The sequence below is a fragment of the Rhynchophorus ferrugineus genome, unplaced genomic scaffold (assembly GCF_030347505.1).
Source record: "Rhynchophorus ferrugineus isolate W39M unplaced genomic scaffold, kcgeb_rfMv2 rfM9, whole genome shotgun sequence".
Taxonomy (NCBI): Eukaryota; Metazoa; Arthropoda; class Insecta; order Coleoptera; family Curculionidae; genus Rhynchophorus; species Rhynchophorus ferrugineus.
Genome location: NW_027472588.1, coordinates 15738434 through 15763410, shown reverse-complemented (window position 1 = coordinate 15763410; position 24977 = coordinate 15738434). Strand labels below are relative to the sequence as shown.

The following is a 24977-nucleotide window of genomic DNA, read 5'->3' as shown; positions in this document are numbered from 1 at the left end:
CTTAATGGTCAATATAGATGGCGTTGAAGCTTGTAGGAGATTATTTACGTTATATTAAGAAATATAGTTGTGTTTTTTGCATAAAAAAACTGTAAATTTTTTTATGGTATACTTCTAACAAAAAGAAATGGTGATATAAACTAAATGAAAGCTTAAAATATATACTTCTAAGAACAATTACTTAAGCAATATATGGCCTACGGTTATAGTAGAATTACCAGGGACGAAACAGTCCTACGACTTAATATAATTATGCTACAAGACCTTATATTACTACACAATTTTCAACAAAATTATTAATAAAAATAAGTTTGTAGGTTTCAAATTCTACAATTGAAGACTAGTCAAAGTATTACCGTAAAAATTACAAAGTTGCCGTTATTATTTACTTATAAGTTTCTGGTGATATTGTTCCAAAACAAAACGAAAATACAATAGCACACATAAAGTAGTTCAGCAAAGGATTCACACGTGTTGGTTTTGATTTGTGAAGGCCATACGTATTTCAAAATATTAGGTGTTTAAATTTTTTTTTATCATATTTCGCGAAAAAATACTTATAGAACGTACAGGTCTAAAAAACAAAAAATTACTTTCACAAACAGCAATTATAATATATAGTTCTATAAAAATCATTATAGGTTATTTAAGAGATTCGGAAAATCCTATTTTCTAATTGTTTCAATTTTTTTCAGTTAATTCAAATTGTATGTTAATAGATAGTGAAATCAAAAATATTTAAGAGATGTTCAAAGAAATGTCTTCAATATGACGCTAGGAATTTAAGAAAGAAGAAAATTTTATAGAAATCACCTTCAAGTGAACGACATAAGAAATAACATTTACAATTTGCTGAATGACATATCTCATGAAAAACAAGTGGCATCATATGATAATTTGGGACGAAAAGAAATTTAATTTAAATGGGTTTGATGGATATAAATATTACTATCATGATTTAAGAAAAGATCAGATGATTTTAAATTACAGACAGATGGGTGGAGAAATGGTCATACGTTTTGAAGGAAATAAAAACTATTAATGGGGTTTAATAGTATAAGTTATATTGAGTTTATCGGCGATCAGTTATACAAGTATGAAATAGAAATTATCGGTTAGAATTATATTTCTTTGGAAAGACAATGCTGAAGCTTATACTGCAAAAAGAATTAAAGACTATTTTCCAGAATATAATTTTTAAATTTTAGTTTCCCTGATTTGAATATTATTGAAAATTGTTGGGGTAATCTAGTAAATAATAAACAATTTAACACTGTTGAACAACTAAATGTGCTATCCAGGATGAGTAGAAAAAGTTCAAGATTATGTTATAAAATTGAGATTAATTGAAGCTAACAGGTCAATCGAAAAGTTCCCGGCCTGCCATAGTAAAATACATTTTTTTGGCAAAATTACCTTTTTTTATTCAAGATAATTTCTTTCAAGGGTGATACACTGATTATAGCGAACCTCCAACTTTTTGATAGCATTTTTGTAGTTCGATTTGCCCTTTGCTTCAAAATAGGCTTCAGTTTCGGCGATCACTTCTTCATTCGACGAAAATATCTTTCCAGCGAGCATTCTTTTGAGATCTGAGACCAGGAAATAGTCGCTGGAATCGCTAGTGGATAAGGAAGCAATTCGAAGCCCAATTCATGGTTTTTTGCCATCGTTTGCACTGACTTGTGCCACGGTGCATTATCTTGGTGAAGCAGCACTTTCTTTTTCTTCCATTGCGGCCGTTTTTCGGCGATTTTATCCTTCAAACGGTACAATAACACTATGTAATAGTCGATGTTGATGGTCCCTCCTTTTTCAAAGTAGTCAATGAAAATTATTCCATGCGCATGCCAAAATACAGACGCCATAACCTTGTCAGCCGACTGTTGGGCTTTCCCACGCTTTGGAGCCGGTTCATCGTGTACTCGGATCACTGTCTATTGGACTTCGGAGTGAAATAATGTAGCCATGTTTCATGTATTGTCACACATCGACGCATAAACTGGGGTTTATTATGCTTGAGCATCTTCAAACACCGCCCCGAATCATCAACTCGTCGTTGTTTTTGGTCAAAAAGTGAGCTCGCGTGGCACCCACTTTGCACAGAGCTTTCTCATATCCAAATATTCGTAAATGATATGATGTATACGTTCAGTCGATATCTTTGGAGTGTCTGCTATATTACTCAATTTCAATTTATGGTGAATCAAAATCATTTTGTGGTTTTTTTAAATGTTTTCGTCAGTAACAAACTCTTTTGGTTGTCCACTTAGTTCACCATCTTCGGTGCTCGTTTCACCTCGTCTAAACTTAGCATACCAATCCTTAATGATTGATTTTTCTGGGGCAGCGTCCGGAAACTCGGCATCAAGTTTTTGCTTCAACTGTAGTTTTCCCTTCAAAATAAGATTTTTAATTCCCTTCAATATTTTATCAACACGCGAAATTCCTTTTTATCCATTTGTTTCACAATAAGTAAAGTTGGTTCACTCAAAATTCTATAATTCACAAACTAATGGTCCGACAGCTGTCAAATTTACACACGCAAACTTAAAAACATATGGATTTAATTCTAGTAGCACCATCTGTGTGTTAGGCCGGGGACTTTTAAAATTATCTGTTATATATGAAGAATATCTGTATAATAGAACAGGATACCCATTACTGAAATAAAAATGAAAAACTCTAATTGGTTTATTTAATTTTTGTTCTAACTGTGCTGATTCCTATAAGTAATCAATAGATGTCTCTTTTTAATGTTTATATGAATAGCATAACTAACAATATTTAGTCGTAGATATTTATTTTTTTAACAGTTATAACATACAGTTATTGTTTAAATAGTGCTAAAGTTTTATCGCAGAGATAAACAGGTATAAATCTTGAATAATTATTAATATTATTCTAATACAGATTGGATAATATGAAATACGATAAATAGTTTTTGGTTTGTTGATACCAGAATTATTCCTTGGTGAATGAATTCCAGTGTTATAAACACTATTATATCCCTAATACTTCTCTCTAGGATTCCTGGTGATGACTGAGAGGTTAGAACAAAACCAGCTTTCTCAAGTTTGATTTACTGCTATTTTTAAGAATGCAGTTATTTTTTATAAAAAAATTGGGTTTCAATTCCCTTCAGATCCTAGATCACTTTTGCACATCATCCAGGGTTATGATAAAATCATATGTAATGATAACATCAAAAGTTCACATGTTAGTACTCCATGTGCTTTATATCGTCTCGTTATTGTTTCAAATCATCATAGCTAATGAGTCGTGAAACTATATTTTAAATACAATGAATCTATTAGACACCTAAAATTTTCATAAACTATTTTGTCATATATGTTCAAAAACATGATATTTTAAATTAAATGCAAAGAACTTTGTTACTCTATTATAAATTTCTAAAGATACGTTGATTTTAAATTAAATTTCCCAGCATTCTTCTTCTGTTTGACTTTACCTAGGTTGTCAACTAACTAAATTAAAAAGCAGATGGCTTACTATAACAGAGTACATGTGTAGACTTGAAAGAAAAAGGGCGCGATGTTACCAACTAGTTATAGTAAATCATTTTAATGCTTCATAATGCTACAGAATATTTAATGATTTTTCTCTGTTCTTCTTCATTGCATTACAGAGATCAGTTAGGTACGTTTATTGTTCTAGAGTTGTTTGTAATGTTATTTATTTATTGCAAATTGTTGCATCATGTCATTCTCTGTAAAGCTGATTAATAAGCTACATGCAAGCCGCCTATTGTTTTCATGTTTATTATTTGTCCGATTTATCAGGAAATATACCTAGGTTGAGTCTGAAGTGAGATTATTTCTGTTTACACGCACCAGCTTTTGCTTGATCGCTGTTCACTTTTGCTTTACTGTACCTCTAAATATTATTTTCTTTACAGCTTCTTTTATGATATCGACACGATATCTATTTCTTACTTAACAGAAAATTAACATATACAACAGGCGCTTGTTATTGAGAACTAGTTAAAAACAAATATAGTTCACATTACCGAATTTATTACATTAACGACTGTTATATCAGTGGTTTAAATAACAAACGTTTTATTAAAGGAAACCATTAATATATATGCACAAATGTAGAATAAATGAAACAAATACTACAAGAGCGATCATAATAATTTAGTTAGAAAAATTATTAGAATTTTCTTAGCTTTTTTAGCAGAATATATTGTCTTCGAATGGCTGTGTAACTTATGAAGAACTAAAATATTTGTTCTCTTCTTCTTTTCTTTCAGACTAATCTAAAGTCTTGTGAAAAACTTGTATAGCTTACTCGTCAGTCACTACATTTTTAACTTCAATAGGAGCGTTATAATTGTCCATACCTGCCTCCTTGTTATCATTCATATCACACAATTTTTTCTTGTTTTAAGTCTACTTGGTTAATTATACTTATACATTTTTCTTTGAACAGTTGTTAATGCAGTGTTTTCATAATTGAATGTTTACATTATCGAGCGTCTGCTGTAATGTTTTATGGAAGATGTAATACAATATCCCAAAATTTAACAAGTTTATTGACAATTAAATATGAAATTTTTGAGTGAATAAGCATTGATTATTAAATTTAAGTTGAATTGAGTGATTAAGTACACAATTTGTTTAATAATACGTAGCGCTAGAGATAACTTAAATATTTTAATGACGTGATGACGTAATTTTGTGATTAAAATTACACAGGTCTGCAACAAAAATGCTGTTTAAGTATGTTCAACTGATTGCTGTGTATTTTGGTATGCTGAATACGAAAATAATATGGAAAAATTCTAGAACATCAGTACCATTGCCAATCAAAGTATTTGGTAAGTGACATGTATCTTCCCACGGATGTTACTGAGTTGCTTAGCTCAAGGTTCAAGAGCCCGAACGTACTACTGCCTGGAATTTATTACCCGTCGTTTAGATATTGTGAGAAAGAGTTCACTCTTTACTTTACCACGAATTAATTTACTGCACCAATAATGAAAGTTTGATGGATGCATGCACAATGACATCATTTTATAAATTCATCAAAAAGACGCCTCAAAGCAGTTCTGTAAGTAATTTTTATGGTTCCATTTTTATAGGTTATTCCGTATACCACTAAAAAACCTCAGGAACTTGGAATGGAAGACTATATTTGGCAGGTTTGTAGGGATTTTAAAATGTTTTCCGTGTTGCTCGGATAACAAACTTTTTGTGTCTATGGGATAGCAGGGACCGAGTAATGGACCAAAAAGCGTTGTATTCCCCATAAAGTTCTTTTACTATCTGTGAATATAAAGTCGGGATTGATGAAGTAATTTGTAAAATAACTTCCCAAATATGTTTTTGACGAATAAAACATTAGACGGCTTATGAGTAACCCAAAATTTATCACGACCATGACATATCCTCAAAAAGAAGGGTGGATTGTTCGTAAGGAAGTCATAGTGAAATTTTTAGGCAATCATAAAGACCAAAAATAGAAAAAAAAATCCAAAAGCACGTTAAAGGTTTTTCAAACTGTTTTTCATTAGGATATTAAAGAGATGGAAGAAGAATAAATAAGGAATGGAATAAGTTCTAGTGTGTGTTAACGAACGCATATTAGATGAATATAAAGTCTATTCAAAGATTTTTAGTAATGCGTCTTGGATATTTGTGACGTCAAAACATTACAACGTTGCCGCATCAACTCTTTCGAGTTTTAGTTCAGTGTGGTTTTGACATATAGGAAAATTCCAATTTAAATAAAATAATTGAACAAAAATGTTATCAAATATAATTTATTTTAACATTATGGTACATCTAGTACATATATTATCGAAGGATTTAAAACTACAATTAAGAACAAAGGTGTAATAGTTTGTAGGTTAGATTTGTTTTGTTTACATTGAACTCTTTTCCACACCGTCCATGAGGTAGAGTTTCTAGTCGAGTTTTCTTATGTACTGTTATCCCTCTGGAGGCGTAATCCACCTAATTAACAATTGTATATCTGAGAAACATATTTTACTTTCATTCGAGGGCATATTTACTTTTTACCTTTGGTTCTTGTTTCCTTCGATGGTGTGTTTACTTGGCAAGTTATTGTTATCTTGCTATTGCTTGGCTTGTTATCTTGCTATTACTGTAATTTTATTTCTTCTGCTACTACCTGTGTACACCATTCTTGATAAAACTAATCACTGAATTCTGTCTAATGCATTTACTATATCTACAAAACAGTTAGTATTCATTCTCTCCTCATAGGTTCTAACCTAATGCTCATGTTTAATTTTTAACAATTACAAACATATCTGCGCACACAAATCTTTCGCGCCCTACAATACGATTCTCTACAGCTATATTCAATTAATTATGTGCATAACTTTAGTTGTTTCCATTCTTACCACTCTGTCTCAGGAATTACCAGCATTGCACGGCACTATCACATATCCTGAAAGTTTCCTTCAGTCACTTTCACTTTACGACTCACTGTCCAATTCAATCACTAAACTGCTAATATCTAATCTGTCCAAAACATGTTCACAATTCCACAATTTATCAATTACTCTCTTTGTATGACTTATCAAGTTCATCCAAACCGAAGGTGTTATGGTTGACAGTGCTTTCTTCCACATATCCAAACAGTTTTTCATGAAATATCCTTCTCAACCAGCAATATATCTGCTATCTATAACTTTTAATAAATATGAATTATTGAGGCTGTATAATTAAGTGCAGTTTTTAGATATAGTATAATGTTAAAATAATTTATATTTTGTAACAGTTTTGTTCAATTATTTTATTTATATTATAATTTTCTTTATGTCAAAGCCAAACTGAAATAAAACTCAGAGTTGATGCGGCAACATTTTGTTTAACATAATGTTTCGACGTAACAATTATCCACGACGCATTACTAAAAAAACTTTGAATGGACTGTATGTATCATTAATAATTTGTAAATAAAGTAATATTTTTCAAGTATATGCTCTTTCACTTAATCCAATAATTCGTCTAACATAGTTACTCAAATTGTCAAGAAACATGTCATCTTATGATAAAAAGGAAGTTATTTTTGGATTTAGCATACCCAAAATTATGAAGATTGCGTCACAAAAGCCCAAATAGCTCTTAGGCATTTCTTGTAGACCTGTGTTATTATCAATACACAATTTTGCTATTGTTATTGTATCATAGTAAATGGTCTTGTTGTTAACTATTAAAGTGATGTATATTCATTTGTTTTTTATTTTAGGATTGGTTTTCACGGCAGCAATTGGTCCTTGTAGTCCTTTTCATCAACATCTCGCTAGCAATCATGTTCTTCAAGCTGCTGACATAGTATCAAAAGTGCGTCATAAAAGACGCAACATGAGGACATCAATTCAATAAAGAGATCAATTTTACCTACTTCCGTACATTCTTGTATTTTATCAGAAATACGACTTGGAAGAATGTACTAGTATGGCTTCGTATTTTTTTTTGGAAAACAGTTGGATAATGATAAATTAAAAAAAAATGAATGGTATGGCGTGTGTCTTTTGCCTGAAAAGGACCTAATACAAAAATGGGTTAGTGTTTTATCTAAATATATATACATATATATTATTGAAAAAAAATTAAAAATATCTTACTGTTGGAACTATTTCAAATTTTATCTTTGTTTGTTTTATGTCTTGTTTTGTTACATTTAATCAACTTAGTTTATTTATTGTTATTCGCCTTTACGATGTTGATATGCAAGAATCTGTTCCGTTTTTATTTTACTGTTTCGGCGAATGTCCGCTTTCCAGAAACCTTTTTAACATATCGTTGTGCGATTTTTTGGAGATCTTTAAATATCGTAACAGTAGAATAAAAAGTACCATTTAGATTTCTATGTGTCAGCCCAAATATTTTCGGCCTCTCTACATTTTACCGTTAATTAGGCGACGTTAAAGTAGCAAAACACGGCATAAAATATGTTCAAATAATTTATTCGACTTGTTGTAATTTTAATTAATCGATATTAGCCAATTTTATATACACGTTTTTAAATTTTAATTAAAACGAATTGGAGTGATTTAGTCCCGCTTCCGAACTATCTCTAATTAATTTCTTTGCGGTTAAGTTATTGGTATATTTTTTGTTTTAATTTTTTTCTTTGCTGTAACTTTACTTAGGTGTCTAGGAGACTGTTTATTTTCGAAACAATATATACAAAATTAAACTTTATCTCGTTTAGATGAATATTACAAAACAAAAAGAAACATCTGTAAAATCTACTATTTTGCGTGCCTTGTTCATACTTTGTAAGTGATTGGTATAAAACCATACTGTAATCTTTTGCAAAAAAATAAAACAATTTTTACAACTAATATATTACGTATTACATAGCAGGACTTTTAATAAAAACAAATATATTATTATATACATAGATTTATATGAATCAACAATGTATGCTGTAATATACCTAATGTACTATCACTTTATATTTTCAATTTAATAAAAATGGGGCTGACTAAAACCTTTAGTCACATTGACTTTTTGAATTGATGTTTTATTTCCCTATAATATATAGTTCGGTAAATGTTCCGAAATGAACATATTTTTAAACTTTTGCTTAATTTTACCTCTGTTCAGAAATTATACAAAGATATTAAAACTTCATAATCTAGTAATTTTTCCTTAACATTTTTCTTACACTCTAGATTTCAGACCAACACCTAATTAGAGCTGGATGTAATCTTACTGATACAACTAACTGCCAGTAAGTTTCAAAGGCGATACAGTTTACAGTAATACTTAATGAAACCGTGAACAGTGTTTATCTAAATTGATGACAACAGAACGTCGCACTGTTGTCGCATCAACTCTGAGCTATATCTGATAACAATATCTTTATCTAAACAAATTCGAAAGATTTCATTCAATTACTGTCACTTTCAGAATCGTACTGGTATATAACTAAGTTGTTAATTTCCAATGGAACACTAGTTCACAATTCTACAATTTGTTAATTTTTAATCTTATCTAGTTCATCCAAGCCGAAGGTGTTCTTGTTCACAATGCTTCTTTCGACATATCGACACCGCTCTTGATTCTATATCCTTCTCAACTTGCATGTTTATTCTAATAATTCCTTAGGACACCCTATATCAATTCGATTGAATTGAATATGCAGTGATAGGGAGAACATTATACTCTGAGGTCATATTGTTCAGCCATCTGATCTACCATGTATCTTGTTTAAAGCTTATTTCCTCAAAAGGGACTGAAGGAATCTTTCAGGATATGTGATAATGCTGTACTTCCCGAGACAGAGTGATGAGAGTGGATACATTCTCTTTTGATTATTGATCATCGCAGTTCATACTTGCGAGCATCTAATGTTAAACGTTAATTAAAACTTTACAGAGATGGATAATATAACGAATGGTTGAAACCTTCTGGGGTGCTTGAAAATCGGCAAAGTGTATAAGAGGCATTAATCCCGAATAAAAAAAACAGGTATTTATTAAAACGTAACATTTAATTCGAGTATTTGGTTTATTAATTATTAATATATTGTATCATAAATTGCTACATTTTAGTAAATTATTTTCGCATAGTTTTACAAAACACCATATTTATTATCTTCAAACGTACTGGATAACCTAAAAAATTGTAAATATATATCTTGTTATGGTATAACAGGTCAATTGAAAAGTCCCCAGCCTGACACATAGATGGCGCTACTAGAATTAAATCCATATGTTTTTTAGTTAGCCCTAACCCTCAAAAGATGCGTGTTTAAATTTGATAGCTGTCGGATCATTAGTTTGTGAATTATAGCATTTTGAGTAAAACAACTTTTGTTATTATTGAAAAAAATGGATAAAAATGAATTTCGCTTGTTGATAAAATATTGCTTTTTGAAGGGAAAAATTACAGTTGAAGCAATAACTTGGTTTGATGCTGAGTTTCCGGACACTGACCCAAAATCAACCATTAAGGATTGATGCAAGTTTACACGTGGTGAAATGAGCACCGAAGACGGCGAACGCAGGTGATACCCAAAAGAGGTTGTTACCGACGAAAACATTTATAAAATCACACAAAATGATTTCGAATGACCGTAAATTGAAATTGAATGAAATAGCAGACATCCTAAAGATATCAATTGAACGTGTACATCATATCATTCACGAATATTTGGGTATGAGAAAGCTCTGTGCAAAATGGGTACCGCCCGAGCTCACTTTTGACCAAAAACAACGACGAGTTGATGATTCGGAGTAGTGTTTAAAGATAATCAGGCGTTATAAACGCGAGTTTTTGCATCGGTATGTGACAGTGAATGAAACATGGCTCCATCATTTCACTCCAAAGTCCAATCGACAGTCATTCGAGTGGACTGCACACGAGGAACACGCTCCAAAGGGTGAGAAAACGCAACAGTCGGCTGGCGTCTGCATTTTGGGATGCGCATGGAATAATTTTCATTGACTACCTCGAAAAAGGAAGGTCCATCAATGGCGACTATTACATAGCGTTATTAAACTATTTGAAGGACCAAATCGCCGAAAAACGGCCGTATTTGGAGAAAAAGGAAGTGCTGCTTCACCAAGACGACGCACCGCGGTTCAAGTTAATGAAAACTATAGCAAAAATCCATGAATTTAGCGAATTGCTTTTTTATCCACCGTATTCTCCCGATCTGGCCCCCAGCGACTCTTTCCTCTTCTCAGATATCAAAAAAAACTCGCTGGGAAGAAATTTTTGTCGAATAAGGAGGTAATCGTCGAAGCTGAGGCCTATATTAAAGCAAAGGACAAATCGTTGTACAAAAATGGTATCGAAAAGTTGGAGGGTCGCCATAGTCAGTGTATCACCCTTGAAGGGAATTGTGTTGAATAAAAAAACTAATTTTGCCAAAAAAATGTTGTGTGTGTTTTACTATGGTAGGTCGGGGACTTTTCAATTGATCTGTTATCAAAATAAAATTACCTTTGTTTGTGTTGACAAATGAAGCGTAGCTTGTAGTCGCAGGGCATATCATTCCAGGCAAATACACCCTTTTTGATCTGGAATATTTGTAGGCAGCTTTCTTTCTGTAATGAATTGTCGGGTTGTCCAGGGGCAAATGTAGAGTAAAATATCGGTAAGCCTGAATTCAGCCAGTAATAAGATACATAGTTGCCTAAGTTTGTAGCGAATATCCAAAATCCTAATTCCCAACTAACTGAAAATCAAATAAGCATTTACCAAACCCAATGTATTAATATTAATTATCAATTAAAATATGATACTATATGATACGATATAGTTTATTTAGCTGTAACTTAATATAACTTTTGCACATTGAATCTTAGTGTATATGCTGAACTAGTAACACACAGTATAAAAATTTAATTTAGATTAACTATAGATTCCTCAATTTAATTTTTATTGCGGGTTTGTTGTTTATTTGTTTATGAGTTATTTTCTATCTGCGGGACAGTGCACAGTTGGTATCAATTGACAATGTAAAGATTTTCGTCATTAACGACGAAAAAAAGAAGATATTTAATTATACTCACTATCATTTTGAGATTGTAACGCCGCTTCAATATCTTTTTGATCTTGTTCTGTTATAATCTCAGCTGGGTCTAAACCCATTTGTCGACATCTTAGGTAACCTTCAAAAAACGATACTTTCTCGCTTGAGACGACATATTTATTTTGTGCTTTGGTTGGTGATGCTTTAACAATGACAACAATTGTCAAAACGCTTGTGATCACTGACAATACGGAGTGTCGCATATCTATCCGTTCTAACTTCTAAACCACTTTTATTTTTCACGTTATTTATAATCACTCATAAATAAACATATTTTCGTTTTACCTTTTGAAGGTATCAAAACAATTAGCGGTTTCTGGTTTCCTGCTGATTTTATATTGCGAAATTCCGGTATAGATAATTTATCGATATACAAATTTAATGTTTATGATATTGCTAGTCTAGGATATTATTGAGTGCAGGAAAGGAATACGCGATATATTAAAAATGTTTTTGTAAAAACACGTAATTTTTAAAAATATAATTTATAGTCTCGTTTTTACCAACGAGGGTTTATCTGGTTTGGGCCTACATTTTGAAATGGGCTCTGAACCATTAAGTCTACCAACTGGCAAGTGACCAATTTAGAGACCATCCCAGAATACATCAGGTTTTACCCAGTCTGGTTACTGACGTGACTGGGATGGTTATTCCTTGTCGGATTTTCCTACAGTTTCTACATTTTCCTAGTTACCTACAGACATTTAGAATTAGAACCACAAACATAAAGTACACCCATGCCCAAGCAGGATTCGAACTAGCGACTATCGTAATAGTAGGAGGACAGTCATATCACCTTGATCACTGCACCAAGCCGGAAAAACTCTTATTTGGTTTTAAAACTTATGTTTACGAATGACTTAAATTACAATTACAAATTACAAACTTGAAATAAATTATAACACAGCAAAGCAAGCCAGAATCCAAATTTTATTAAATTAGTTAGTTTTCTAAATATTAAATATATACTACATATATTAACAGCAATTTCATTTTATCAAAAATTATAAAATACTCTTTAAACTGTCTTGGTATCTGTTTCATGAATTAGGGTCCAACAGTAATCTCTCATGAAGCCTTCGTCCCAGAATCTTTGGTATCGCCTTTCGATTTTCGCGTTATCTTCGTGTAGTCATTCTCCTTGCTCGTCAGTCGTGACTTTTAAGTTTTATGGGAAAAGATCAAAATGTGAACGCAGAAAATGTATTTTGAGAAAAATCGAACTCCAATATTGTGGTAATTAACAAATTGTCGATTATGTTTGTAATCCGGTGATTTTGTCGTTACCTTAAACTATGCCCATGATGATACTTGATCATACGTTAAACATATTGTAAGCATTGCGTCAATCATTAGTATTTGAATATCAGGTCCGACAAATATTCTTTAATTGATTTTTGCGTTTGGCAGTTTTGGAATCAACTTGATTAAGTATTGGAATGGTGGGTTCACAATTGGTATAAAGGACACATTTTGTTATCCAGGGTCATAGTCCAGGGTAGGAGTAGGCCATGAATTTTTTACATAATGATAATCAACTGCAAAATTTTGTGAATCCAGATTGCATCCCTATTAATACACCAATAATCTGTAGTGAATATGCAAATGACCACCTTTGAATGAATTTGTTATAATATTTCCCTATTTCCCGAGCTAGTGAAATCCACAAAAGTAATAAAGGCACACACGTTTTCACACCTGTAGAAGCATAATCACTTCAAAAAAACAAACTCCAAATGATATCTAATGCGACGGCATCAGCTACGACCCTTTAGGCAACCACGCTTTCACCTACAGCAAGTTCAAAGTTTGGCAACGCCGGTGGATTGGTACCATGCGCTTCCTGGCTATAAAAAAACACCACAACGACGTCTCGCCCTTTTTTCTTTTCTCTACCCCATTGTAACAGTACCACTTCCACAGCGCTACCGTAAATTCCTTTACCTAACCTAACATCCTGTCAATTCTCTCGTCAACCAGATGTAATACGTTTAATATTGCAATAAGCAAGTATTTCTTCAATCAGTGTTTTTGGTTCTCGCGCAAATTCCTTTAACAAATAGTAGTGAGCGTTCGGACAAAACAGTCGCATCGACAGCCACACATTTCGACCGACCGACTAGACGAACATTCCTACATACAAGAGCATAGTGCTGCCACTACATGCTATAACTCGAAAACTAGATACATTCTTGCACAAGAATTGAATATTTGAACTCAAATAACGTTAAGAATTATTCTCATTTGCTAGGATATAAAAATTGCTCCGAATTTGTAAATTTATATTATTGTTCCTGATCGTGAATCCAATCCATCCAAAGAGATAGACGAGATCCTTGGAGCTGGATTTTTAACAATTGACTATGCATTAGTCAAGTACTTGTCAATCAAAAAGGAGCGGTTGCTCAAAAAACGCACCTTGGATGGATTCTGCCAGGACCTATATCCACAACACGGTTAACTAACCCATTAAGATGTCACTTTTCGAATGAAATATTGAACAATCAAGTGGTAAAATTTTGGAAGGTCGAAGAAGTACTTACTAAAAACACCTCAAGAACTGACGTGAGAACAGTTTTATCAGAAAAATATGTCTCGCGTTGCGGAAACTGGTAGATACATTGTAAAACTAGCTTATAATGATAAAAGACAGCATCTTGGTGAGTCTTATTCCATAGCTTTAGAACGATTTGTCTCACTAGAGCGATCTCTGGATAATAATCCGGCTCGAAAGATATTGTGATATTGGAGATTAATACCCAAAGACGAGTTGTTTATTTCATATACATATATATATATATATATATATATATATATATATATATATATATATATATATATATATATATATATATATATATATATAATATGTATGTATACTTAAAGATATTAATCAGAAAATAATTATGAATTAAATGGCAACGATAGACGTACTAAATCGTAAGCCTGGTTTTGGATAATGCTGACATACAGGAATTTTATTGTTTTTGATTCTTAATACTTGCTTTGGTTTTCGACGTTCTACAGCTTCTGGTGTTTGGATTTAATTCTTCAGTAATTCTGATACATTTTCTTATTAATTCCTTCTTCTTAATTCTGTCTAATTTTGATGTTCGTCTTAGTTACAAAGTTTCAGTCTATTCCTCATTCACCCCCGAGGGGCCTGCGGTTGCGAGGTGTTGGCCAAGGTTAATGTGTCGCAGCCATAGTACGGGCATGGTGACCCCGGGGCCCCAGTTGTGTGGTTTTTTGTGACGTCCCCTGCATGTGCTATGTATTTTTCTATAAATTATGGAAGTATATAAAATAGAAAACAAAATTACGGTGCAGGGATTCGGAACCCCAGTGCCGGTCGAGACCGTGGGTGGTCGGGCAGGCACCGCTCGACCGTTAGCCCTCGATTGCGCAGTACTTCCGGTAGGTGACCAGGCCGGAATGCAGGTAACTACTACTGGCACTCAGAACATAGGTCTAAAAAGACGCAGGAGGGAGATAGAATTTTTAGACAGATATACGCAGGAAGATTATGATAAATACTTTGTAATCATTTCAGAGAGTGATCTATTGAAAAAATTAAGAAATGCAACTATACTCGTAATGGTAGCTAATTCTAGGCAATAAGAAAAAGTTTTAAAACTTAAAAAGCTGCACAATATAGAGGTAATTGTAAAACTGAACTTCTGTAAAGGCGTGATATCAAGTAGAGACTTGTCTGTATGTACGGATGAAGAAAGGTTGCAGAGTCTTACATCGCAGGGAGTAACATCGGTCAGCGGATTATTTCGAGAAAGAATGGAAACAACATAGAGACCAACAGTTTCATCCTTACCTTCAGAAAAGATCGTATACCCGATATGATCAAAGCGGGATACCTTAGTCTGAGAGTTAGGCAATACATTCCGAATCCAATGAGATATTACCAGTGTCAAAGATTTGGACATGTATCTATAAACTGCACGCATGCACCCACTTGTCCCTCCTGTGGAAAAAGTTCGCATGGTGAAAATGAATGTTCCCCAACGCCTTATTGTGTAAACTGTGGACAGGAGCACTCTTCAAGATATAGGGGATGCCCTGTTTATAAAAAGAAGAATTGTTAATACAAAAAATTAAGGTACAGAAAAAAATCTCATATTTTATGGCCAGAAATTTAGCTAAACATCAACAAGGAAGAACACAGATAAACTTTGCTAATGCTGTCAAAAAGACTTATGTTACCACACCCGCCCAATGTGATATTGACAAAAAGGAACTTAAGGTAGCACCTACATTTAAATCATCCACCTCCACTCGTGGGGCTCTCACAACTACGGATAAAACCCCTATTGAAAGCACATTTGCAACAAATCAAGAGGCCCCTCCCCCATCAGACCAAAAATCTTCCCCGTCCCGTGTTGCCTCGGGTGGAGGGATCGATCCCTTTTCCGTCCTCCTACCATCCCCCACTCCCATTTGACCCCATCTTCATCCCAACGGACGGGGGACATCCATTCTAAGCAGCCCGACTCCGAAAACAGTCGGAACCCCATACCTGGATCCTCGAGTGGCTCCCTGCCACCAAGCAAGAACAACACATATCATAAAAAAGATTATTCAAAATTAAGCACCAAATATATTCAGTGGAACATTAACGGATTAAAAAGGAAGCGGGAAGAGTTTCGACTAATCTTGGACCTATACAAACTATTGAGAGACCAACTTATCACCTACTGATCCCATTTAAGTGCGTGGCTAAAATGATAAGAAGAGACAGAAACAATTGTGCACGTCCTTCTGGAGTTGTTGCTGTCTTAACCCATAACGATATATATGTAGAAGAACTGAACATAGGAGCGAAAGCCAAACTGGAGATGAGCTGCGAGATCTCCAAGGGCAAGATTAAAGAGTGAAATGAATAAACAAAGAACAATGCAGATTTATTTAAAAATTTAGGTAAAGAAATTATTATTTTAGTTAGCCTGGTGTATTTATTCTTATTGTAAAATATATTATAGGTGAGAAATATGGATAAAAGATAACGACTGTATGAATACATAAATGGAGTAATGGAAATAAGCAGCAGTTACAATAAAACTAACTACATAATTTGCATAGATGGAATACATAAGACAAATAAAATAAATTATGAATTATTAACAGTACATTTGAAAATATTTTAAAGAATTAATACAAGGTAGATGATGTAGATATGTAGTACAAAGATGTTTAATGTTTAATGCAATAAGATATATGACATTTTATTGTTTGAACCTTGTGTCAATTATTTTGATAATTTAATTTATTTACCTAAGTTTTGGAAAATCATTAGTTAATTTAATGATTGTAGATAGATTACTTTAATATAAAAATATACAATATAAATAATTACATAAATGTGTTCAATATTGTTCTAATATTCAAATATTAATTGAAAAATTATTATATTCATATATTCTCAGTTTTATTATACAAACACCTTTTTCTTCATTTACTATTCCATGTTCAAGTTTATAACATAAAATAAAAGATAGATCATGTATACTTATATTTGATGCTATCAATTTGTTGCAGTTCTGAAAATAATCGTAAAGTTCAGTGGTGTAGTAATTTACACTTTCTAATACTTTGTTGAATATTGAAAGAAAATGGATATTAAATTTAATTAAACCCAATTTAAAAATGTTAATGCGTGTTAGTTCTTGGAATAGTTTCCATACATATTAATATATTTTCTGCACAGAGATTTATATTTAAACTATATATCAACTACATTTCTGAACTTATAATGAAAACAAATTTTAGTAACATCATTTTTAAATTAGCCCTTTTACATTATTTTGAGAGAAACGTGATTAATTATGTGACATGACACTAGTTAGTAAAGACACACTGTTATCTAAATTTTGGTAATATACAGCTTTGCGATTATATTATTTATTAACCTTTAGCAGCAAATAAACTGATAAGGCATTTGCATCATTTACTAAATAGATGTGAGCATGTCTTATACCCTGAGACCAAAGGTAAATATAAACCTGATGAAGAAACACCGGTTTTTTTTTTGTATAAACTCCCATTGGTACTGCTCTCATTGTATTTTCAATTTCTAATATAATATTTTAATCCCTCAAAAGACAATGTTTACACAATGAAGACTTAACATGTTAGTTTTATAATACCCTTTTATATTAATATTAGGCTAAAATAACATATAACAGTAACAAAACATACTTTCTAGTTATGTCCTAAAACGTATAATTCAAATATATCTAATAATGAATCAAAAGCACACAAAGTATCTTACTTTTGTTAATTTGTCCAATATTTACAAAAGAATCGAAGCTTTTGATCACAGGGGACGTCATGCCATACGAAAGATGCATTTGTGGTTTTTGATATCAGTAGACAATTCTGAGCGTGAGAATTATCTGGTTGGCCTGGGTTATATTTGTTATATATTAGTGACTTTCAGAATCTATCCAATGATAGTTACAAGTCTTTCCAAAATTAGCAGCAAAGAGCCATACACCATTTTGCCAGCCACCTAAATTAAATAATTAAATTTAATACAACAATTAAAGTACCTAAAATTTGTAGAATTTTAAATTATATGAGTTGAATTATAGAGGGACGTTCTTGTTTAAAATTCTGAAAAAAATCGTTTTGAAAAATCTGTCATTGTTCTGCAAATATATTATGTTCCATCTGAATAATTGACATCTGTAGACATCTAGAATTTAAGTGTTGTATATTGTTTTCGCACCATATGTACAAAATTATTTTATAGTCATGAATATTCCGCTTTGATGTCCCGTTTCTGGTTCCAGCTCAGAATATCATAAAAAAAATATTTTTCTTATTGCATCAATAAACATTTTTCAAAGGAATGCTATAAGGTTTTTTTTTATAGTACTCCGAAAACGCTTAAAATTTAAGTTTCCAGAAAGAACACCCCCTTAAGGATCTACTTAAAATAAGAATATTAAATATATTAATATTGAAATTTGGTACTTACTGACAATGCTAGAATCCCTTTCTAGCACATATTCAACTTCTCTTTCATCTTCTTCAGACAAAATTTCCACGGCATCAAAACCATGTTGGTGACATCTTATGTATGCGTCAAGAAATGTCACACTCTCTTTAGATACAATGAATTTGACTGAATCATTCCAAGCTGGCGTTACTTTTACCATGCTTAGGACTATGAAACTTGTAACGGTGGCCAGTAATACCGCGTTTCTCATTGTTAAACATTAAATTTTCATCATATGTTATAATGAGTGAATATATACTGTATAGAGTGATTAAAGTATTTACAGCGGTTAGTGATTAAGGTGACAGGAAAAATTATTTGAGGTTTTTAATCATTTATCTGTTCTTATACTTGTAATAACAATTAGAGATAAATTTATTTATTAAATAACTCCTGCATACTACACTATCAACGTTCAGATTAGAAGTAATTTCAACAGAGGACATTGATTAACTGGAGGTTGTGTTGGATCTTTAACCAACTTTATATTATGTCAGTTAAAATCCTATTAATCTCTTCTTTTTTGCCTGGGAAATAATGAGTAGGACATCAAAATGGCATTTTCAGCCAATATTTATGATTGCTACTTTCATTCCTTTCAGGCCTTTCCCAGACCATATCAACGTCTATAGAGAGTTAATTTAACAACGATCTGAAGGTTCGTTGAGATTTTCAACAAGGTTTTCATACAATAAGTCTTGCAATTCATTAATTTCAAACCTTTTTCGTTCTCTAGGTCCACAAATCTTCCACAGAAACCAAAAGCCATCATCCGAATAACTCAATTCGTTAATTGAGAAACTGTTATTTATAAATAGAGAAAGGTTAAAACAATAGAATTTAGCACTTGGTTGAGTTATATAGTAGCTATTTAATACTTAACATTTTCATCGCTAGATATCACCGACATCAAGTGAATACCTAACGTGCAAGTACATAATATGTCAGAACAAAGAGTAGGTGGTAGTGCTATTTTAACCACTAAATGGTGAGTTTATAAATGCCCTTTAATGACAAGCCCATATAACTGAAATTTTTCTGTTTTGCTATAATCGCAGCAGGATCAAACCCCATTTGCTGACACCTTAAATAATCTTCAAAACACCATAGTTTCCTGTTTGGCACAACATATTTATTTTGTGCTGTGGTTCATGACCATTTAGCAATGATAACAATTGCCAGAACCCTTGTAAACACTAACAATACGGAATTTTATTTTATTTATATTCACCCACAAATAAATATATTTTCATATTTAACTTTTAAATTTAACAAGAAATTTAGCGATTTTTTGATTTTTATTGCGAACAAATTTAATGTTTATGATATCGCCATTATCAAGATTGTATGAAGATGTGATCGCTGATTGCCAAGTGTTTCGAAATTTACAAAAATATCAAAAGTTCCACACCAAATTAACTACCTCAGATTAGGATATCTTTTGTCTCGTCAATTACTCCAATATTATGAGAGTAAATCTTCCTAACTAGACTCTCTAAACCTACCACTTGTGCAAATTTAATTGCTTGCTTTGTGGAAACCTCTTGAAAAGTTTCTGAATGTGGAGCCTGCTGATTTGCACAGACTCTTCCAGTTCGTGTTATTGATTCACAAGCTCACGAACCAGAAATATTTCCCTTATCTGAATCGCCAGCCACATGGGAATAAAGGGAAATAAAATGATTAATATCAAAGAAAGACTTGGTTACCCACTGGACGTAGAACTTTGTTGGAAATAACAATAAATTGATGCCAATAAAGTACGAATTTTTCTCCTCCATTGTACTTTTCAAATCTAGATCCTACTGGGTCATCCTATATCGATCCATGCTGGGGCAATGCTGAACTACACACTCATCTTAATTGAGGGGAAGTCCTCCCACAATGTCTCCGTTGTGCCGCTCCATACACAACGTGTAACATTTTCATGGATGTACATTTTTGGGCACATTGATATCTGAACTCGATTTTTCTTATGAAAATTATATTCAAACTGGCTCTCTGTGTTTTAACATATTTACCGGGTATATTACATATAATTTATATAATTAAATATATAATTGTGTTGTCGAGGAGACTTTAAATAAATAAAAAGGGTTTACAATGACAGAATTACATTTGCGAAAAGGAGAAAAAGCCATCGACCAAAATAACATATCTATCATAGATGGCTATTTCATATTTCTTTGAAAACATTAAAAGAGATAAACTTTTTCAAGCCTAATTAATTTCCCGTTATAATTTGATTTAAAAGTGCTTGTTAAGGTTAGGGAATTAAATAGAGTTACTTAGATTATCTGGACCATAAAACATAAAAGCAATGAGACTGATAAAATAGTACATTTATATTTTAATAAAATAAGATAGCATTAGGTTGTTTATTAATATAATTATAAATATTGAATACTCATGCTGTTATAACTCCTATTCTACTAAACATAATTAGGAATAAAAGTAATTAAGAGCGAATAAATAATAGTAATACGAGGCTTTGCATGATGTTGTAAACAGTAATGAGTATATCATAGAGGAAAGGACCATAGGTAAGTATAAATCTGATGAAACAATAGTTATTTTACGTCAAGAATTATTTATTAATTACATTCTAAAATTTAATACATAATTAGATTTAATAATGAAACAGAAGCACTTCGTTATCTTACCTTTATTTATTTTTCAAATATTTACAAATGAATCGAAGTTTTTGATCACAACGGACGTCGTGCCATTCGAAAGAACCATTTGTTGTTTTTGAGATTAGTAAGCAGTTATGAGGGTCGGCATTGTCTGGCTGACCCGGACTAAATATGCTATAGATCAGCGGCTTTCCAGATTCTAGCCAATAATAATTCGAGCTCTTCCCGAGATTAAGAGCAAAAATCCAATAACCATTTTGCCAGCCACCTACATCGAAGAAAACGAATTATCTATAATTAAATAAAGTATCTAAAAAATATAAACTTTTTAAAATTATTTGAATGATTTAGAATTTTTTTTGTGGTGGTTATTCGCAGTGTTCAGACCTTTAAAAATGTTCTCAAAAGGATTTTTCAGAAATCGAATAATTATCGAAGTTTCAGCGTCTTTCGTGAACTGGTAAATTTTCTCTATCAACATCCTCCTATAAAAGTCAAATAATGTATTGAAAATTACTAACAAAGACCGATATAAGAAAATTTATTGTCTAGGTGTAAGCATGTATTCCGCTGAATTTTTTATTTTGAAAATGCTTTTCATTAATTTTTCCCATTTATCTGGAAACACGGTTATACCACGTCGAAAGAACAGTGTTGGTTTCATTTTTGCACTTGTTCAATATATTGAAACCATGTGCCAGGCAAGTACAAATGAAAATAAGTAGGCTCTATACTTGGTTAGTATGTTTTTTTCAGGCAGAATTTTATATTCGAGCAGTAATAATGTATCCTTTTATCTCTTGTAATGTGTGGCACAGAGCCATCTTTTAAGAAGATAAGTCATCCTGTGATCGTTACTTATTATAATATTTTAATGTATCCATAGACCTATCCATGAAGGTACTAAATAAAGAATATATTAGCTCCTCCACTGTAAAACAGCTCTTCGCCTAGATACTTGAGGATAATTAACCAGATCACCTTGCTCGGCTACGAATAGGACATAGCAGACTAACTCATGAGCATTTGTTAAAAGGAAGAGAATGTCAAATACAACAGAGCGTCAAGCACATCCTTCTGGACTATGGAAAGCTTGAAGTACTGAGACCACGGTCATTAGAGCAGCTGGCCCAACCCAAGCATTTGGACATGCTTTTCAATGTTTAAATGGCCGCGGGTTTGATACATCTCCTATGATTCTCTTCCATTGCAATTAGTATTGTTCATTATTTTAACTTAAATGTCATTATTTTGTATACTTTATTCAAAAATCATATTGCAATTCGACCCTAAATAGCTCAAGAGGCTGGTGAGCTTTTGAAATAATAAATACATAAAAAATCATTGTTGCTTGACTTTTTGTAACAATATGCCGTGTAATTTGTTGCACGGCAAAATTTATAGATGAATGTATTTCGATGGCTCTATTGGAGTAGCCCATAACTTTTTATACTTGAGATTGTGCTTAGTTGTGCTGGATTTTTGTCCAATAGGATTACCGGTTAATTGTCTTTTGGTCCTCTCGACCGTTTTCCATAGCATCCGATTTTTTGATAGATTAACAGGGTCAATAAAAGTAAACAAAATGTTCTTAACTTTTTATACTATACGGAAAACGCCTTTTTAGATATTTAGATCACAATAGTTCCTAGGAGCTCATATTACAAATAAGAATGCCACATATATTAATATTTTTGAATTTTAATACTTACTGGTAATGGTAGAATGGCTGTTTAACACATACTCAACTTGTCTTTCATCCTCTTCAGATAAAATTTCAAAGGCATCATAACCATATTGATGACATCTCAAGTACGCGTCAAGAAATGTAGTACTCTCTTTAGAAACGACTAATTTAACTGAATCATTCCAGGCTACCGTTATTTTGAATATGTTTAGGACTATTAAACTTATAACAGCAGTGAATAATATTGAATTACTCATTGCTACAGTTTTAATGCATATTGTTTGTTATAATCAGCGAATATATGCAATACACCGTGAATAAATTATCGAGAGTGGTTAGAGATTAAGGTTACATGAAATGTGATTTGTGGTTGTTAAACAAATATTTGTTCTTATACTTTGTAATAATAACTGGCAAATATATTTATTAAATAGCTACATAATATCTACATAATATACATATATATATATATATATATATATATATATATATATATATATAAATTTGTAAATTGTAATTACTTTTCACGCTCAATTAATATATAATGTTTTTTCCGAATATAATTTAATTAAAATTTTTGATCCTTTTTTAAAATGCTTGTTGAGGTTGTTGAGCTTTTTTAGGTTATATGGGAAAAATCATAAAAACATAAAACATTTATAAATAAATTTACATTTCTGATATATAGGAAGTGAAATAAATTTTAATCAATAAAACTGGGTTATGGTGTTATCCTAGAACGGTTCTCTGAGCGAACAAGCGATTTGAAGGTCTTAATCGGCTAGCATTCTGGATTATATAAATAAATAAAAGGTAAAAATAAAAAGTAAATTAAAATAATATTAGGTTTTTAATTTAAATATTTAACTCCATAATATTATTATTACTATTAAAAACCTTGCTCTACTAAGTATAATTTGAAGTATAAGTGGTCATTTGAAAAGTCCACGGTTTACTATAGTAAAACAAATTTTTTCGCAAAATTATTATTTTTTTTATTTAACATAATAGCCTTTAATGGTGATATACTAATTATAGTGACCCTCCAACTTTTCGGTACAATTTTTGTAGTACGATTTGTCCTTTGCTTCAAAATAGATCTTATTTTCAGCAATCACCTCTTCATTCAAGGAAAATATCTTCCCAGCGAGCATTCTTTTGAGATCTGAGAACAGGAAATAGTCACTGGTGGCTAGATCTGGAGAATATGGTACATGAAGAAGGAATTCCAATACCTATTCATGGATTTTTGCCATCGTTTTCACTGACTTGTGACACGATGCATTGTCTTGATGAAGCTTTACTTTCTTTTTTTTCAAATGTGGCCGTTTTACGCTGATTTCTAAAGATCTCCCAAATATCCAATAACGCTATTGAATAGTCGCTGTTGATGGTCCTTCCTTTTTCAAGGTAGTAAATTATTCCATGCGCATCCCAAAATTCAGACGCCATAACCTTTCCAGCCGACTGTTGCGTTTTCCTACGCCTTGGAGCGGGTTCATCGTGTGTAGCCTACTCGGATGACTGTCGATTTGGCTTCGGAGTAAAATGATGGAGCCATGTTTCATCCATTGTCATATATCGACGGAAAAACTTGGGTGTGTTACGCTTGATCATCTTCAGACACTACTCCGAATTATCAACTCGTCATTGTTTTTGATCAAAAGTGAGTTCGCTCTGCACTCACTTTACACAGAGCTTTCTCTCGAGTGTCTGCTATATTATTTACTTTGAATTTAGGGTCATTCAAAATATCATTTTGTGGATTTTTAAAATGTTTTCGTCATTTAACAACATCTTTGGGACATCCACTGCATTCACCTTCTTCGGTGCTCATTTCACCATGTCTAAATTTAGCATACCAGTCCTTGATGGTTGATTTTTCTGGGGCAGTTTTCGGAAACTCGGTTTTTTGTTTTTATTTCAACTGTATTTTTTCCATTCAAAAAGCAATATTTTATCAACACGCGAAATATCTTTTTTTCAATTTTTTTCACAATAGCTAATGTTGCTTCACTCAAAATGCTATAATTCACAAACCAATAATCCAACTGCTACCAAATTTATACAAGCATCTTTTGAGGATTAG

The 24977-nt window shown here is 32.2% G+C and overlaps 4 protein-coding genes across 5 annotated transcripts in view; 1 reads left to right on the top strand and 3 right to left on the bottom strand.

Annotated features, from left to right (window-relative positions):
* LOC143202108 (uncharacterized) overlaps window positions 1-8526 on the top strand; it is a 106051-nt gene extending 97525 nt beyond the window's left edge. The window contains exon 10 of the mRNA XM_076413387.1: window positions 7246-8526. Coding sequence (XP_076269502.1) covers window positions 7246-7332 — 87 coding nt within the window. The 3' untranslated portion in view covers window positions 7333-8526. The remainder of the gene's footprint in view (window positions 1-7245) is intronic.
* A 973-nt stretch (window positions 8527-9499) lies between these two features.
* On the bottom strand, window positions 9500-11793 carry LOC143202147 (salivary C-type lectin 2). 2 transcript variants are annotated; one of them, XM_076413440.1, is made up of 3 exons: window positions 11531-11793; window positions 10959-11193; window positions 9500-9616 (listed from the first exon to the last, which is right to left on the bottom strand). In XM_076413440.1, the coding sequence occupies exons 1-3, from the start codon at window positions 11751-11753 to the stop codon at window positions 9583-9585; spliced, it is 492 nt and encodes a 163-aa protein (XP_076269555.1). In that variant the 5' UTR covers window positions 11754-11793; the 3' UTR covers window positions 9500-9582. The 2 variants fall into 2 exon arrangements, with proteins under 2 accessions (XP_076269555.1, XP_076269554.1); XM_076413439.1 differs by having other exon boundaries at window positions 9500-9625; window positions 11531-11792.
* A 4656-nt stretch (window positions 11794-16449) lies between these two features.
* On the bottom strand, window positions 16450-18806 carry LOC143202164 (uncharacterized). Its single transcript, XM_076413463.1, has 2 exons — window positions 18545-18806; window positions 16450-18073 (listed from the first exon to the last, which is right to left on the bottom strand). The coding sequence occupies exons 1-2, from the start codon at window positions 18774-18776 to the stop codon at window positions 17988-17990; spliced, it is 318 nt and encodes a 105-aa protein (XP_076269578.1). The 5' UTR covers window positions 18777-18806; the 3' UTR covers window positions 16450-17987.
* Window positions 18807-21215: 2409 nt separating this feature from the next.
* LOC143202154 (salivary C-type lectin 2) lies at window positions 21216-23168 on the bottom strand. The gene is made up of 2 exons (XM_076413451.1): window positions 22914-23168; window positions 21216-21469 (listed from the first exon to the last, which is right to left on the bottom strand). Exons 1-2 carry the CDS (start codon window positions 23143-23145, stop codon window positions 21231-21233), a joined length of 471 nt encoding a protein of 156 aa, XP_076269566.1. The 5' UTR covers window positions 23146-23168; the 3' UTR covers window positions 21216-21230.
* Between the last annotated feature and the right edge of the window lie 1809 nt (window positions 23169-24977).